Source organism: Condylura cristata, unplaced genomic scaffold (genome assembly GCF_000260355.1).
Source record: "Condylura cristata isolate star-nosed mole 26May11 unplaced genomic scaffold, ConCri1.0 scaffold00008, whole genome shotgun sequence".
Lineage (NCBI taxonomy): Eukaryota > Metazoa > Chordata > Mammalia > Eulipotyphla > Talpidae > Condylura > Condylura cristata.
In genome coordinates, this window is record NW_004567109.1 from 17,954,204 (window position 1) to 17,969,477 (window position 15,274).

General features: G+C 35.7%; 1 protein-coding gene across 1 annotated transcript in view; it reads left to right on the forward strand.

The window, feature by feature from the left end:
• Window positions 1–14,108, forward strand: part of ZMYM4 (zinc finger, MYM-type 4) — a 104,263-nt gene extending 90,155 nt beyond the window's left edge. Inside the window, exons 24-30 of the mRNA XM_004678778.2 lie at window positions 710–881; window positions 1,046–1,141; window positions 3,075–3,226; window positions 7,546–7,657; window positions 8,843–9,091; window positions 10,630–10,759; window positions 11,635–14,108. Of these exons, the coding sequence (XP_004678835.1) occupies window positions 710–881; window positions 1,046–1,141; window positions 3,075–3,226; window positions 7,546–7,657; window positions 8,843–9,091; window positions 10,630–10,759; window positions 11,635–11,842 (1,119 nt within the window). The 3' untranslated portion in view covers window positions 11,843–14,108. The remainder of the gene's footprint in view (window positions 1–709; window positions 882–1,045; window positions 1,142–3,074; window positions 3,227–7,545; window positions 7,658–8,842; window positions 9,092–10,629; window positions 10,760–11,634) is intronic.
• Window positions 14,109–15,274: the final 1,166 nt, after the last annotated feature.

The following is a 15,274-nucleotide window of genomic DNA, read 5'->3' on the forward strand; positions in this document are numbered from 1 at the left end:
CCACGCCATGTGGTCACCTCTGGGGCAGGCGGGAATCGAACTCATGCTGAGGTGGCTTTAGCTTCTTAGTGCTGTGCTTTAACCCGCTGCACCACCTGGGCGGGCCCCATAGAAGCATTTTAATATTCTATCCTTGTAAGCATTGACTTAGACCTCTTAACAAAATTTTTGATGTATTTTGTTTTCATTTTCATTTAGGTTTAAAATGTTTTCTAATTACATTTGTGGTTTCTTCTCTCACCCATGGCAGGTACTTACTTAAAAAATGTGTTGCTTAATTTCTGATTTTGAAGTTTTTCTTAATATTGTTTCATTATTGATTTCTAGTATAAATTTATTGTAATTAGAGGACTACTTATTGAGGTTTGTTTTACATTATGTTTTAAGTCTATAGTGTGATCTTTTCATGTGTTCCATTAAATAAAATTGAGTGGTAATAATTGTTATTCAGACCTCATTGGTTGGTCTTGAACATGTCAAGTACTCAAATGTTAGTAATTATTATAGTATGGTAATGATTTAAAATTTTTCTTTTCTCATGCGTTGGATTAGATAAACTCCAAAGCACTTTCTAATTCTAAGAACTTTGAATCTGTAGGATCTAAAACTAAATTCTGTGTTCTGTAAATTATCCTCTTCCCAACTTTTAAAAGTCCACTTCTTAAATATCCAAAAGTAAATATTCTGTAAAATTTTGTAATTCTTACAGGGACGCAAGAAGTCTATAGTGGCTGTGGAGCCCAGGAGTCTTATTCAAGGAGCATTTCAAGGGTGCTCAGTATCTGGAATGACCCTGAAATACATGTATGGGGTAAATGCATGGAAGAACTGGGTTCAGTGGAAAAACGCCAAGGAAGAGCAGGGGGATCTAAAATGTGGCGGTAAATACACACATGAATTTGTGTCTTGATTCAGGGAGGGGAATAAAGATAAAATAATAAATCTCCTCAAAAGGGATAGAGTCTCTTATAACTTGGGTTTTTGGCTTTACTTAAAATTTCCCATTGTTATTTAAAGTTTTCCTTTATTTTTCTTTCCTTGTTAGGAGCTGAACATGCCTCATCTAGTCCATGTTCTGACCCCTTAGGAAGTGCTCAAGACCAAGTACTCTCTCAAGAGTCCTCAGAGTCAGGCTGTAGAGGTAAAACTCTCCAGATGATCTGAATTATTACATTTAATACCATTGTCAATTTAAATGTGTAAGTGAAATGTTTAAGATAATTAAAATTTTGAGTTTAAGTTTAAACAGAGAAATTAATATCCTCCCAGTTTTAAAGAACTTGTTATAAAGATAAGACAATGTCTTTTGATCTTGATTTATTATATAAACATAAGGAATCCTGTATCTCAAATATGTCTCTTGAACCTGTATGTATAGCATCCCATACTGAACCAGTGAAAACTTTTTCTTTATTTTCTTTGAGAAAACTACTTGGAAAAGTAGTTGCAGCTTTGTAGGAATTTTCCCTAATGATGAACTCTCTCTAACTAATCATGTTTGTGGGTTTCACTTTGATTGCCAAGAAATTTGGAACCAAATAAACAGTTCAAGTTGAGCAGTGGTATATAATTTTAGAGCCCAAGTTAATTTTCTTTTTTTCTTTCTTTTTGACTGGTTTGATGTCTTTCTACAAATTTTTATTTTCAATTTGTATGTTGTTTTTTAATTATCTGTGTTTTATATAAGATGCTTACATAATTTTCATGGAATAAGGTCAAATAAGGATGGCTGAATGTATCCTTGTAATTGTATTTTTTGATGCTTTTGATGCTTTCTAGCTTTGCCTTCTCTCTAATATGTGGATGACTGCATGTCCTCCTGAATTCACCTGGGTACATAGATCCCTCCTTATTGGAGCAGTTAGTCACTACTTTATTCAGCGACTAACTCATTGAGTTCTGGTAAATCATGTGTAATCTCCAGGGTTTTATATGTACCTGTTAATGGGGGCTGATTAGGTCCTTAACCTCCCTCTTTGAGCCATGACACTCTTCGTTTTGAAAAGAAAAAGGAGGTAGTGAGAATGAAGGTATATATTGTATTAATCAGCCATATAATAGGTAAATGCCATAGCCAAGGGGGATGCATACTGTTTCTACTACTTATTCACCCAGAAAATTCTTACTACATATCTATTGCGTATCAGGTATGGTGTTAAATATTCAGTGAAAAAGGCCTAACATGGTCTTTGCCTTCATGAACCACCACTTATAGTTTACAAACCTAGCTCAGGGGAACTCAAGTGTATCTTTGGAAACATGCAATCTTCCAAATATTGACGAATGATCAGAAAGAGTATTTCAGTTCTAACCCCATAATCCATAAATCATTTTGAACTCTGCTCAAAATTTATACAACTCTTTGTTGTCTTAAGAATCTGAATGTATGAGCCTTGCTCATTTTGCTTTCTCCTGTACATCTGAGTCACCTGAACTTTTCACTTGTTTGTCCAGGACATCCTATATTAAAGCATTTCCTTGGGCATGAAGATGTTGCATGTTACTTAAAATACTCCAAATTCAGTTAAATCTGAATTAAAACTAAACAGCATTTTTTTTCTTTGCAGAATTAACTCAGTACTTTCAATATATCAAGGATTGCTATGGATTCTTTAGATGTACTTCTTTAAATATGCTGCTGTCATCCAAATTTTTCTGATCTTAGAAATCCACTTGTCTCCAACTCTCACAAAACTCATATTTTGAAAATATATTCTGGGAATTTTTTTATATTCTCAGACTGGAATTCTTTATTCACATGTTTAGTTTTTCATTACCTATCAAGTTCTAGAGTTAATATCCCATCCTCTAGAATGTGACTTGACCCCTCCCTGTTTTATGTCTCTCATTTGCTTTCATAGAACCCTGTTTAGATAAAGTTTCTTCTACTTTGAGTAGTGTTGTCTTAATTTTCTTAGCTGAACAGGTCTGATGTTACAGCTGGCCCGGTGTGTTTACAGATCTTCACCATAGTGCTTAGGCACATTGGTAATCAATGTTTATTCAGTGAGTCAAGTAATTTTACTGCCTTTCTTATAAATTAATGTGTGAGATGTTTTCTTACCTTTCCACAGTCCGTGCTATCAAGCTGAAGGAGGATATTCTGTCCTGCACTTTTGCTGAGTTGAGTTTGGGCTTATGCCAGTTTATCCAAGAGGTGCGGAGACCAAATGGTGAAAAATATGATCCAGACAGTATCTTATACTTGTGCCTTGGAATCCAGCAGGTATCATATTAAGTAATTATTGTAAAATCTATTGCTTCTTAAATAATACTTGTAAAACTTGTGAACTAATCTGAAAGTTTTGTGTTTTTTTTTAAGATTTATTTTTATTTATTCATGTTACAAGAACTGGGCGTAGGCCAAAGATGTGGAGGGGGGTTGAGAAGATTCATGAGAGACAGAATGGGGAGCAGAGCCGGTAGGTGTACTGAAATACACTGCTGAAGGGAACAGCAAGAACAGCAAGCTGTTCAGGAGAGGTCTGCTTTGCCGTGTGGTCAGCTTCCTGGCTAGGGATTGAACTCATGCTGCAGTGGCTGTGGATAGCTTCATAGTGCTGAGACTTAATTCCTTGTACCACCAGGGAGGTTCACTAAGTTGAAAATTGCTAGCCTGTATTGTTGTTTGTTATGTTACTATGTATTCTTGTAAACAAAACACTGACCTTAATTTAAAAGTCTTGGATCATATAGCCCTTTTTATAAGCTAAATTGAGGTAGTTAAACAGAAATTGAGGGTGGTGAATTTTGTTTTTAAATGGACAGAATGGTATAAATAGCAATTCATATAATAAGTGACACAGGTGATTGTGTGTGTATATGTATCTGAATCATGTATTCTCATTTAAATATTGAAATGAAAATTAAAATGATGTGCTATTAATTGTCTATCCATGATAGGATGAATAAAAAATATTGTAGCATTCCTTGTTGATAAGGCTCTGGAAGAGTGGATTAGCTTTCATAGCTGGTAGTAATTGGTATCTCGTTCCTAGAGAGCAGTTTGAACATGTTTCAGAAATATTTTTTAAATGTTCCTACTTTTCACTATTTACTTACTTTTGAGAATCTGTTCAAAGCTAATATTAGAAGTTTAGAAATCACTGCACAAAACTGGAAATACCCTCAGTGTCCACCGAGGTGTGATATCTAAGTAAATTGCAGTATATTTACAATATCGTTTTTTCTTTTTTAAAGATTTGTTGCTTTATCCGTACAGACCTGGGGTACGGGCTAGAGGTGTGGGTGGGTGAGAGGATTCACCAGAGATGGAGTGAGGAGCGGAACAGGCAGCTCAACTGAAACACATGGCTGAGGGGAGCAATGGGCAGGTCATGAGAGGGCTGCCATGCCACGTGGGTCACCCACCATGGCCAGGGATCAAACTCATGCTGCAGCGACTGCAGATGGCTTCACAGTGCTGCATTTTAACCTGTTGTGCAATCAGGGAGGGCCCTATTTACAATATTGTATGTTATGTACCCAGTGAAAATTTATAAAGCGACTTCTGGAAACATGGAAATACTCATATTAAAGCATTAAATGAACACAGTTAACACAAATTTTGTATATCCCATTATATGTTGACATGTATTGATTTTAAAAACCAGTCACATAAATTCATAATCAAATGAATGTACCAAAAATGTACATATGGTTATCATCTCTGCGTGGTGAAACTCTGGATGGAAGTAGAAGAATTATTTTATTGAGGCATTTATTTGCTCTTAAAACTTTGTTTTTAATTATAAAAATGCATATTCAGTATAACTTTAGAATAGTAGCTGAAGGCAAATAACGCCAATTTATCTTCCCCATTCCCACTCCCTGAGGTAACCAGTGTTGTGGTATAAATGTTCTTCTGTACCTTCTCTGCTATACCTGTACACATGTGGATAGGTCTTCAGTAATAATTTTTGTTCTTTATTTTTAGCAAAGTGGGACTCACACCACACACAGTTTTTAAAAGTATTCTTTCAATGGGGTATATGCCTTTAAGTTAGTAGAAATTCAACTCATCCCTTTAAAAAAAAAGTTGTGGGCCCTCCCTGGTGGCACCAAGGGTTAAAGCACTACACTAAGAAGTTCTTACCACTTCAGCATGAGTTCGATCCCGCCTGCCCCGGAGGAGATCCACATGGCGTGGCAAACCTCTCCTGACCCGCCCGCTGCTCCCCTCAGCAGTGTACTTCGTCGATCTGCCTGTTCTGCTCCCCACTCTGTTCCTGGTGAATTCTTTCACCCTCCGCATCTCTGGCCTGTACCCCAGTTCTGTATGAATAAATCTTTAAAAAAAAAAAAAGTTGTACACTGATGCAGAATGTGAATGTTATTCAGCCTTGCCAGTTATTATTTCCCATTGCTTTTACAAGTGCTTTAGCTTTTGCATACATGATAAACTGGTACTGTTATTTCTAGGTTAAATCATATGTGTGATTTTCTAATACTAAGATATTTTCAGTTTAATTTTTAGAATAACTAGTAAATCACAGTCTTTATTTGTATATGTTTAATTTTTATAATAGAAGAATTGGGGTGTAGACCAGAAATGTTAGAGGGGTAAGGGAATTCAGCATTAGACATAGTGAGCAGAACAGGCAGATCTACTGAAATTCACAGGTGAAGGGAGCAGCGGGCAAGACAGGAGAGGTCTGCTGTATTTGTCAGCTCCCTGGCCAGGGATTGAACTCAGGCCCCTGCAGTGGACCTTTGAGGTGGTCGTGCTGAGACTTAACCTCTGGGCCATCAGGGATGCCCTCAGTAAATTACAGTCTTAACAGCAGTGTGTGAGGACTTATTTTTTTTCTCTTTCCCACGCCTCTGTTTAATTTTCAGTATTCTGATGGGTTTTTAAAATTGTATGTTGTGTCTCTAGTTAGCATTTTTCCAGCTTTTATAAAATAGAATCTTTTTCTGTTGTTGGTTGGATTTTCTGTTTTATCTGTGTGTTCTAATATATTTCTTTTTTTTTTTTTATTTTACCTTTCAAGAAGTTTCCTTTTTTTGTAGTTCAATGAACAAATAGTTCCTTTTATTGCCCCAGGGTTTTCTCATCTATTTAAAATGGATAGAACTCATGCCTCAGTGGCTGGTGATAGCTTCACAGCAATGAGATCACCCTGCACCAATAGGGAGGTCCCTAGGACAGGCAATCGTATCGCATTCCTGTTCTAAAGGGAAAGTGATTTCTTAGAAGGAAAAAAATCATGTTTTATATGATGATGCATACATTTAACTCTTTGTAAGGGTATATTTGAGATTCAAGTAGTCTCTGAATGTTAATAGTCATTGACTTTGAGTAGTTAGCTTGAATGTAAGTTTTTCTTCCCCCATCCTTTAAACACTTTCCATAATGAGGATGTAATATTTTTAAGTTGGGGAAAATAACTATTAAAAAAAGAAAAATATGGTTTAATAACAAAACTATAATCTCATAATATGATCATAAATTGCCTCTAAAAAGGCCTCATCAAAATGCACATTGAAGTGGTATGTAGTTTTTATTGGAAATAAAATTTTTTCTTCATATGGTAATTGAAAAAGCAGGAATCCAGGATAACCAAAGATAAGTAAAAATTACCAACTGTTGGATTTCCCTGGTGCTGTAGGTGTTGTCTCAGTGCTATCACTGCCACCACAACTAGGGCCTGTGTTGCACCCCAGGCCAGGGAGGGGTGACCCACATGGTGCGGCAGAACTCCTATTTCACCGCTGCTCCCCTCAGCAGTATACTTTGTCAGTCTGCCTATTCTGCTCCCCACTCTGTCTCTGATGAAACCTCTCACCCCTGCATGTCTGGCCTGCACCTCAGTTCTTCTATGCATAGATAAATAAATCTTAAAAACAAAAACAAAAAAACAAGTCTTGAAGTCACCAGATTTTTAGAATGTAGTTATTCGTGGCCTTGTAAAAATCGCTCATTGGCTTTGCCTGAGTGATTTTATCTGATCTTCCTTATAAATCTCCAAAGTGCTTTTTAACAGTACTTTACTGCCAAACTGTTGCTTATTTCCCATCCTGTGCTATGATTCCTGGTGGTATGGCATTCTATAATTCGATGTAAACTTTTTGAAGGGTGGGTTGTAATACAAGTAGTTAGGAAGTGTGGTAAGAAGGCTCCAAATGGTTATAAAATTTAGGTAACCTCAGGTTACCTGATGCTAGCTTAATTGTATTAGTTGAAGAAATCATTTTATTACTAGGCTAAAAAACAAAAAGTTCTGAGAACACATTTGTAGGTAGACATTATGAATCAGAAAAATTACTTGGGACATAGGTGCTAAATCTAGTTTTTGATATAGCAGTTTTATGAGCTGAGGAAAAGTTATTTGTTATTATTTTATACAATCCTTGTTTTTAAAAAGAAGTAGGGAACTTTACTTTGTAAGCTCAGTGCTCAAGATAATGTGAATTCACGTGAACCCTGGCACTTTAACATGTATCCTTACAATATTTAATGTCGAACATGGTTCAAAAATCAAAATACTTTAAAACAAACATGTTTTCCTTGTATCAACATCTGTTTCATTTTTTCTCTTGTAGTACCTGTTTGAAAATGGTAGAATAGATAACATTTTTACTGAGCCCTATTCCAGATTTATGATTGAACTTACCAAACTCTTGAAAATATGGGAGCCTACAATACTTCCTAATGGTAGGGTGACTATTTTTTATTTTGATTGTTTCATGATATCTTTTTGTATTATTTAAATTTTATGAATTATCTTTTAAAAATGTGTTTACTTTATATTTCTCTCCTGATTTATAACATATCTGAACTTTGGAGGAGAAAATCTTTGGTTTGCTATGGGTCCTTTAGTGAAACTAATGGCTCCACACAGGGCAAATCTATATACCAACAGCTGAAAATAAAGAGTAATTTGAGTTTACATTTACTTTTTGGAAATTTTTTGATCTGATAATGTCAGTAAAGATTTATCAGTGTATTCTCCTTCAGATTTTACTTGTTAGTAGTAAACCTTTTTCATTTGGCTGTTAAAAGAGAGTGTAGCCATCATCCTTTAATTGTCTTTGATCATTTGTCATTGGCCATGTCCCTAATTTGCTCCTGATCTCTGGCTCCTCAGCTGTGAATGGAGAGGTTGAGTGTGTTGCTGAGGGATTGTGCCCCTTTCTGTTGGGCTGGGGAGTGCCTTTGAAATACTGAGCAATCTGGTGGCTTGATGCAGTTAACATTCAAAGAAGCAGTTAGGGGCATAAATTTGGAAGAAATAAGTTAAGAAGGGATAAGAGGGCACTGTCTACCTTCTGGTTATCTTAGCTAAATGAAATAATGAGTGGACCGATCTGAAACAGGCGTCTACAAGATGCAGTGCATGGGCCAGATCTGGCTTGTTACCTGTTTTCTGAAATGATTTTTACCTTTTCAAATTACTGGGAGAGGGAAATGAAAAGAAAAATATTCTGTGTCACATGAAAATTAATACAAAATTCAAATTTGTGTCTATAAATAAAATTTAATGGTATATAGCCACACCTACTTAGTATCTTAAGCTTCTACCATAGCAGAGTAGTTCAGAGCCAGTATGGTCCACAGTGCTTTAAAACATTTATTTTCCATCTGGCCTGTACAGGAAAAGTTTGCCAATCTCTGGTTTAAAATGATAGATTAAAAGTATTGCAAAGGGATGGTCACAATGTCTGCTTCAGGGGAATCATCTGCACTTTTCCTTGGAGAGCCTTTTCTGTTTTTCTATATAAGAAAAAGGGGGAAACAAAGGAACAGTCATTCTTTTCCTTTGTCTTTCAGTCTGAGAATTTGAGTGATTAGACCAATTTTGCTGGAGCTCAGTACTGTCTCCCACCCTCTTCTGTCCAGGTTATATGTTTTCTCGAATTGAAGAAGAGCATTTGTGGGAGTGCAAACAGTTGGGCGCTTATTCACCAATCGTCCTTTTGAACACCCTCCTTTTCTTCAATACCAAATATTTTCAACTAAAGAATGTTACTGAACACTTGAAGCTTTCCTTTGCCCATGTGATGAGACGGACAAGGACTCTGAAGTACAGTACAAAGATGACGTATCTGAGGTTCTTCCCACCTTTACAAAAGCAGGACTCCGAACCAGGTGTGTGATGGAGTTCATGAAAGAATGTTGCTTTTGTTTAACACTTAAATGTTTTTCTCTGTTGTCAGGGCTAGGAACTGCTTAACTTTTAAATCTGTTGCTTCTAAATCTTTTATGGATCTGAGAACCTCTTTTTAGTAACATTGTCAAATTCTGAAGAAGCATAAAATGCTAACCTTGAGTATATAATAGATTATCAGCAGAGACAATTATATTAGACTGTATGATCTTGCATTACAAAAACAGCTTATTAAATTAGTTTGGTTTTTATTTTAAAATGTTAGTATTGTATCATGGAAGTAGAAGTTAAATATATTAATTTTGACCCAGACTGTCAGTACTAAGATTCCCCAAAACAAGTAGTTATTTCCTTGAAATAAGAGTGAAATACATACATTTTGAATTGGAGAATTTTAAATTACTGAAACTAAAATCTGTAGAGAATAATTCTTTTTTTTTTTAATTTTGAATAGTTTGTAGAGAATAATTCTAACGTCTATCTTTTTATTAACTCTTTCCCAGTTCTTTACTTTAAAAATTTATGAAGGTTTCATACTCACCACCTGTCTGTATCCTGCTTTTCTTCATTTTCTTCAAGTAGCCCACTTAATTTACTTTTGACATTAGTTGGAGGAGGCAGAGGCAGTCAGATCACATCTCCTTGTTTCCTGATTAAATCGGTTCTTGACACAAGTTCAACAAGTTCAACTAGTTTAAAACAAGTTCAGCTTACCTTTTGAGTGATTAAGTTGTGAAATCTCTCAATTTAGGTAGCCTCTCTATAAAAAACAGGTGAATTTTGTTTAAGTAATAACTATTGCAGAAAATGGGGAAGTTCTGTGCCAGTTGGTGTGACCATCTACAACTGGCCATCTACAACTACCATCTAAGAAAAGAAGGAAAAATCTTTTTTTCTTGGGTTCTCAGATTTACCTGCTATTCTCTTGAAGAAACTGGAGAAAAAAATGTCATCACCCTTTCTTCTTTCTGGTAACCTTCTGCAAAATTCCACTGGTGAAAAAAAGGGTTTGTGGTTTTCTTAGCAAATGGTCAACTTAAGTGAAAACTGCTTTTTCCCATAAACTGTGATAAATAAAAACTTGAACAAATGCCCAATAGACACTGGTGCCCAACAGTAGAAATAATTTTAGATAAAGAGGCAACAACTTCTATCTCAGTCCTTACTGAAGGAGAAGAGCGCATGGAACCCCTTTGCCTGCTTTTTCTTGCTGTCGCACCCTGTGTCTAAATCAACTCTTAACAAGGTGAGGCACAGAGTAGAGACATACTCTCCAGCACTGGACTTTTATGCTGCTGGCACTTTGTTGGGCAAGGAAACATAAATTTTCTAGGACAAGAACTTGGTTTAGTTCACACTACTATACTAGCACCGAGGGTAGTAGCTAACACTCTACAGGTATGTGATATTAACTGAAAGAAAATGAAGGAAGGGAGGGGGTGTGAAAGCAAAGTTCGTTGGGTGTCACAAAACAGCAGAAAAATAAAGACTTGTAATTATTACCATTTTCCATCTTAAGATAAGCTTACTGTTGGCAAGAGGAAACGAAATGAAGATGACGAAGTTCCAGTGGGAGTGGAGATGGCAGAGAACACTGACAACCCCCTAAGATGTCCAGTTCGACTTTATGAGTTTTACCTGTCAAAATGGTAAGTGATCTTCTTCTGAACTAGATGGGTCACGTTTCAGAATTAGTTGCCCTGTTTTGGATTTCAGATGCTTGAAAGTCAGAATTGTAGCTGTGACTTTAGACAAGGATTTACCGCTAATTGTATTTTTTCACTATTCTTGTATCTACCTGGATTTTAAACCAAGAAGTAAATTGCTTTTGCCTTGATAATTTTTTTCCTGAAAATATTTTTAAAAATCAGACTCACTGCCATTGTTTCATCTCTACAACTGTTAATTAGCCCATCTGTGATACTTAAGCTGCAATGATTTTATTATTTTATAGAAAAGAAATTTAAAGGCACAGTTGTACTGTTAAAAATGTAAATGGAAAAAGGTTTTAATGAATGAAATTTTTTCCTTATAGAAACATTATAACTTTAGAGTTGTAATACCCACACGAAAGTACTTTTTTCTCAAAAAAAGTTTATTGATTGGGTTTCCCACTGGTAATGAGTATTGGTGCTCTTGGGGTTCGTTCCAGGATTTTGGGTGCTGAGGATATGTGGTTCTCAGCCATAGTGTCACATGTGAGTTGAGTTTTTTGTCGCTCCTAATAGTGTCTTAACTACTAAACTTGTGAAGAATTTATACTTTGTCTTCTATTAACCATTATACTCACTTTCAATACTGTGTGATTTCTTGAGTACGGAAGTAAAGATGTAGAGTTACAGTTTGCTTTGGAGTGGAGGAGGGGGCAAAATGTATATACTTACCTATCTCTGTGATCATTGTTTTTCTTACGATATAATTAATAGGGAGATGTTGAAAGCCATTATGTTAAAGGGGAGCTATATATTTCCTATACTCTCTGATCCCCATTTCCTTTCTCTTTTCTTTTTTTTCCTTTGGATAGTTCTGAGAGTGTAAAGCAGAGGAATGATGTGTTTTATCTTCAGCCTGAACGCTCCTGTGTTCCGAATAGCCCCATGTGGTACTCCACATTCCCGATAGACCCTGGGACCCTGGACACCATGTTAACGCGTATTCTCATGGTCAGGGAGGTACATGAAGAACTTGCCAAAGCCAAATCCGAAGACTCTGATGTTGAATTATCAGATTAAAGTGGAAGTGGGGCTCCTATTTTCATACACATTGGTATGCACCAAACTGAATGCATCCAGCTTTGGAAAACGATGTATAAGTCCAAGTTCTCTTGTCTTGATTGATAATGGAAAACAGACAACTCGTGAACCACAGTATGGATGTACAAATGAAAATTGAAGGAAAGAATATAAACTGAGAAATGTTCTTTGGCAGTGATAATAGTTCTTAGACGCCTTCAGAATGACTAACCAATATCTCTTGAGTGGTGCATAATCTTATTTTGTTTGGGAATAACAAATTGTGGAATATTTTTAAGGAAAACTGTTGTATAAAACTCTACCATAGTAACCTTAGACCTTAGAGAGGTAGTGTTGGAGTGAAACCTTGGCTGCAATAGGCTACTTGGGCAAGTCCTATGTAAAAGTCAGGGGAGTAGTCAGCACAGAGCTAAGAAGGACATCAGGTAAGGACTGTGGGACCCAGACTTGAAGACCCAATAAAAATGCTCGACTTTTTTAAAAAAAGGTATAGAGTGAAGTGGTCTTGCTTTTGATTTTCACTGCCAAGCCAATCTGTGAAGGATAGAAGCTCCTGGTGCTTTTGCCGTTGGGCCCTCACATCAGGGGAAAAGCCTTCGCTGCTGTTCACACAGTAAGGTCTCCCTTTCACTTTCTGGGCCTAGACTTCTCAACTGTGGGTCAGGATGTGGGTAAATTAAGGTAAAGGGGCTGAAACTGACTATGCTCACAGAAAATCTGTGGAGCCCATTAGACCCCAAGTGTCTTGACATATTTGTAGAAAACCCACTAACACACCATTTCTCTAGGTTTGGGCCTTTTATTGCTGCTGTCTCATGGCATGGGCTGTGGTGCACAGAAATGGGCTTCCCCTTTGTTTTCATTTTATCCCCAAATGGCAGCTTTTCTCCTATTTTATCTTCCTGTTTCCTAAATAATTCCTCTTATTTTGTCTTTTGCACCAGTTTTTGGAGGCCCTTGTCATTTCAAAAAGAATAGTCTTTCCTTACTCTGGCAAACCTGTGGGTGATTCCACAAAAAATACAGTATTACTTAGCTATCAGAATTATGGTAGAAAAGGTCTAGTATGTTCCTATATAAAGCATTTGGAAGATGACTTGTTGCCCTAAGAAACTTGAAAGTAGGCATTCTAGGGCTTGGGTGCAAAGACATTGCTGTCTTGCGTATCCACAGGCAGGTCTTCTTTTAGCATTATTCCAAACTTAGCTGTCTTAGTCGTTCTATGGGGATTGCAAGTAGGTGTGTTTGGCATATCAGTCCATCTCTCCCTCATCTCCAATCTCAGTTTCTTCCCCATAAAATTTTGAATCTAAGTTTTATGATGTTGACCAACACAGAACTTCTTTAGCTGAAACTCATTTGACCTTTGTAAAATAAATGAGAGAAGCCCACAAATCATCCTAGAAATTTTAATCTCGAAAGGCTTTTCAATATGGCCCTTTTTAAAGGTGGGTTTGGCAGGTGTATTTTTTTTTTTTTAATAAACAAAGTCATCTAACTACAATAAAAATTTTAAAGTAGGCCTTTTGACATTGTATACTTGTTGGTTCTATCCCTCTGCCTGTAACAAATTCAATTTTACTACCAAGAACTGTGTGAAGAAGTAGATTTGCCCCAATTCTGTATGATTAATTCCATCTGTGTTTGTCATTTCGAACTGGAAAACTTCTTCTAGACCTTGTTTGATACAGAGGAAGTCGGATTGTCTGCTAAGTCTGCCAATAAACTATCCAGAAACGTCAGGCGTTACAGTCCCCACGATACGAATTTTATGGATTGTATAAACACTAACAATTTCCCCTTCTGTAGTTGTATTAAAAACAAATATTGTTGGCATAGTAGATAAATTGTTATAAAACACCAAAAAGAAAAAAATCTGTATCTTCTAACCGAAAACAACCAATATCTGCGTAAATGAACTGTATCAGGATTCCATTTGCATGTTAGTCCACAGAGTTGTCCAGACCCCAAATTAATCCATAAAAGAAGATATTAATTACTGGTCATTCCTCATAAGTGTAGCTGTTGCTATGTGTGTTAAGACTATTTGCTTTTTTAAATTTTATTAAAATTATGTACAAATACATTTCTTCCTCTGCCCCTCATCTCCCCCAAGGAAAAAAAACATCAAACATGAAAAACATCTAAATTAACCTGTTTTATTTTTTTTAACCATGTTTGGATTTTTCCCTTGCAGAAACCACAAAAATATTCCCTTAGAATAAAATAGTATATTTGTATTTGATGGGTGAGTTATTCCTTTTATTTATGTCTTGAAAGAACTTTAAATACTTTTCTGTTTGTCCCTATTGGTATAAACTAACAGATGATAAAATTACAAGGAAAGAACAGATTTCAGAAAATAAATTATTTGACTTTTATTCGGTCCTAAACATTGTTTTATTACAGAATATTTCATTTATCTTTTTCTATCAAGAGACTTGTACCCATTTTTAGTTAATCTGTTAACTATAGGCAAGCATTAAAAACTAAAAATATTAGGTATCATGTATATATTTCATTTCAGGCAAACTTTTTCGACACTTACCAAGTTTCATCAGCTCAACTTGAATGACTTCATCAACTCAAATTAATTGTGAGATTTAGAATAAAAAAGTAAGTATAAACATTTAATTAGGGGATATGAAACTAAATGGCATTTTAAGCTTTAGCTTCATCTTGGTGTTGCATAAATACACTTTCAAATTCAATTCCTTTTCCTCTTACCTGCACTGTGGCAGTCCTAATTTATAAAAACAGGAGTTTTCCAAAAAGTAAAATGAATTTCTGTAAATGAACCCTAATTTTCCATTAAGTTCAGATCTTAATTTTCTTAATAAAGTTAACAAACTGGTGCCCAATGGAACTGAGTTGAAATTTTAGGAAAAAAGTAACAGTTGTTACTAGTACTTGTCTGTTGTCATACTTTATCGTCATCATGAAAAATATTATTTGTGAGGTATTATTACTGAATGCAACGATCCAAGACTCTGGAACTTGCCTTGGCTTTCCACGTATTAGGTATGTAACATTAGGTGAATTACTTAACCTCTCTGTGCGTCAGTTTTCTCATAAACTGGGAATAATAATAGCTCCTTCTTAAGTTGTGCTTTATCAGGTATTTGCTTTTAGATATCAGGTATTTGCCAGGTATATATTGGGGTTTTATATGAATATTAACTTCCTCACTGTAGCCTGAATTTTCATTAAGTTCAGTACTTCCAGTTCTGCAAACATACATACTACATGATTAATTTTGTATATTTGGATCAAATATTTAGAGTAACAATGTGTATATTAAATTCTTCACTCATTTTCTTTTTCTTGACCACTCTTAGTCTTTGTAAAGAACCAACATTTCATTTTGTCAGGCTTCACGTTTCCACTTACTTTATTCTGGTTTTTCCTGCT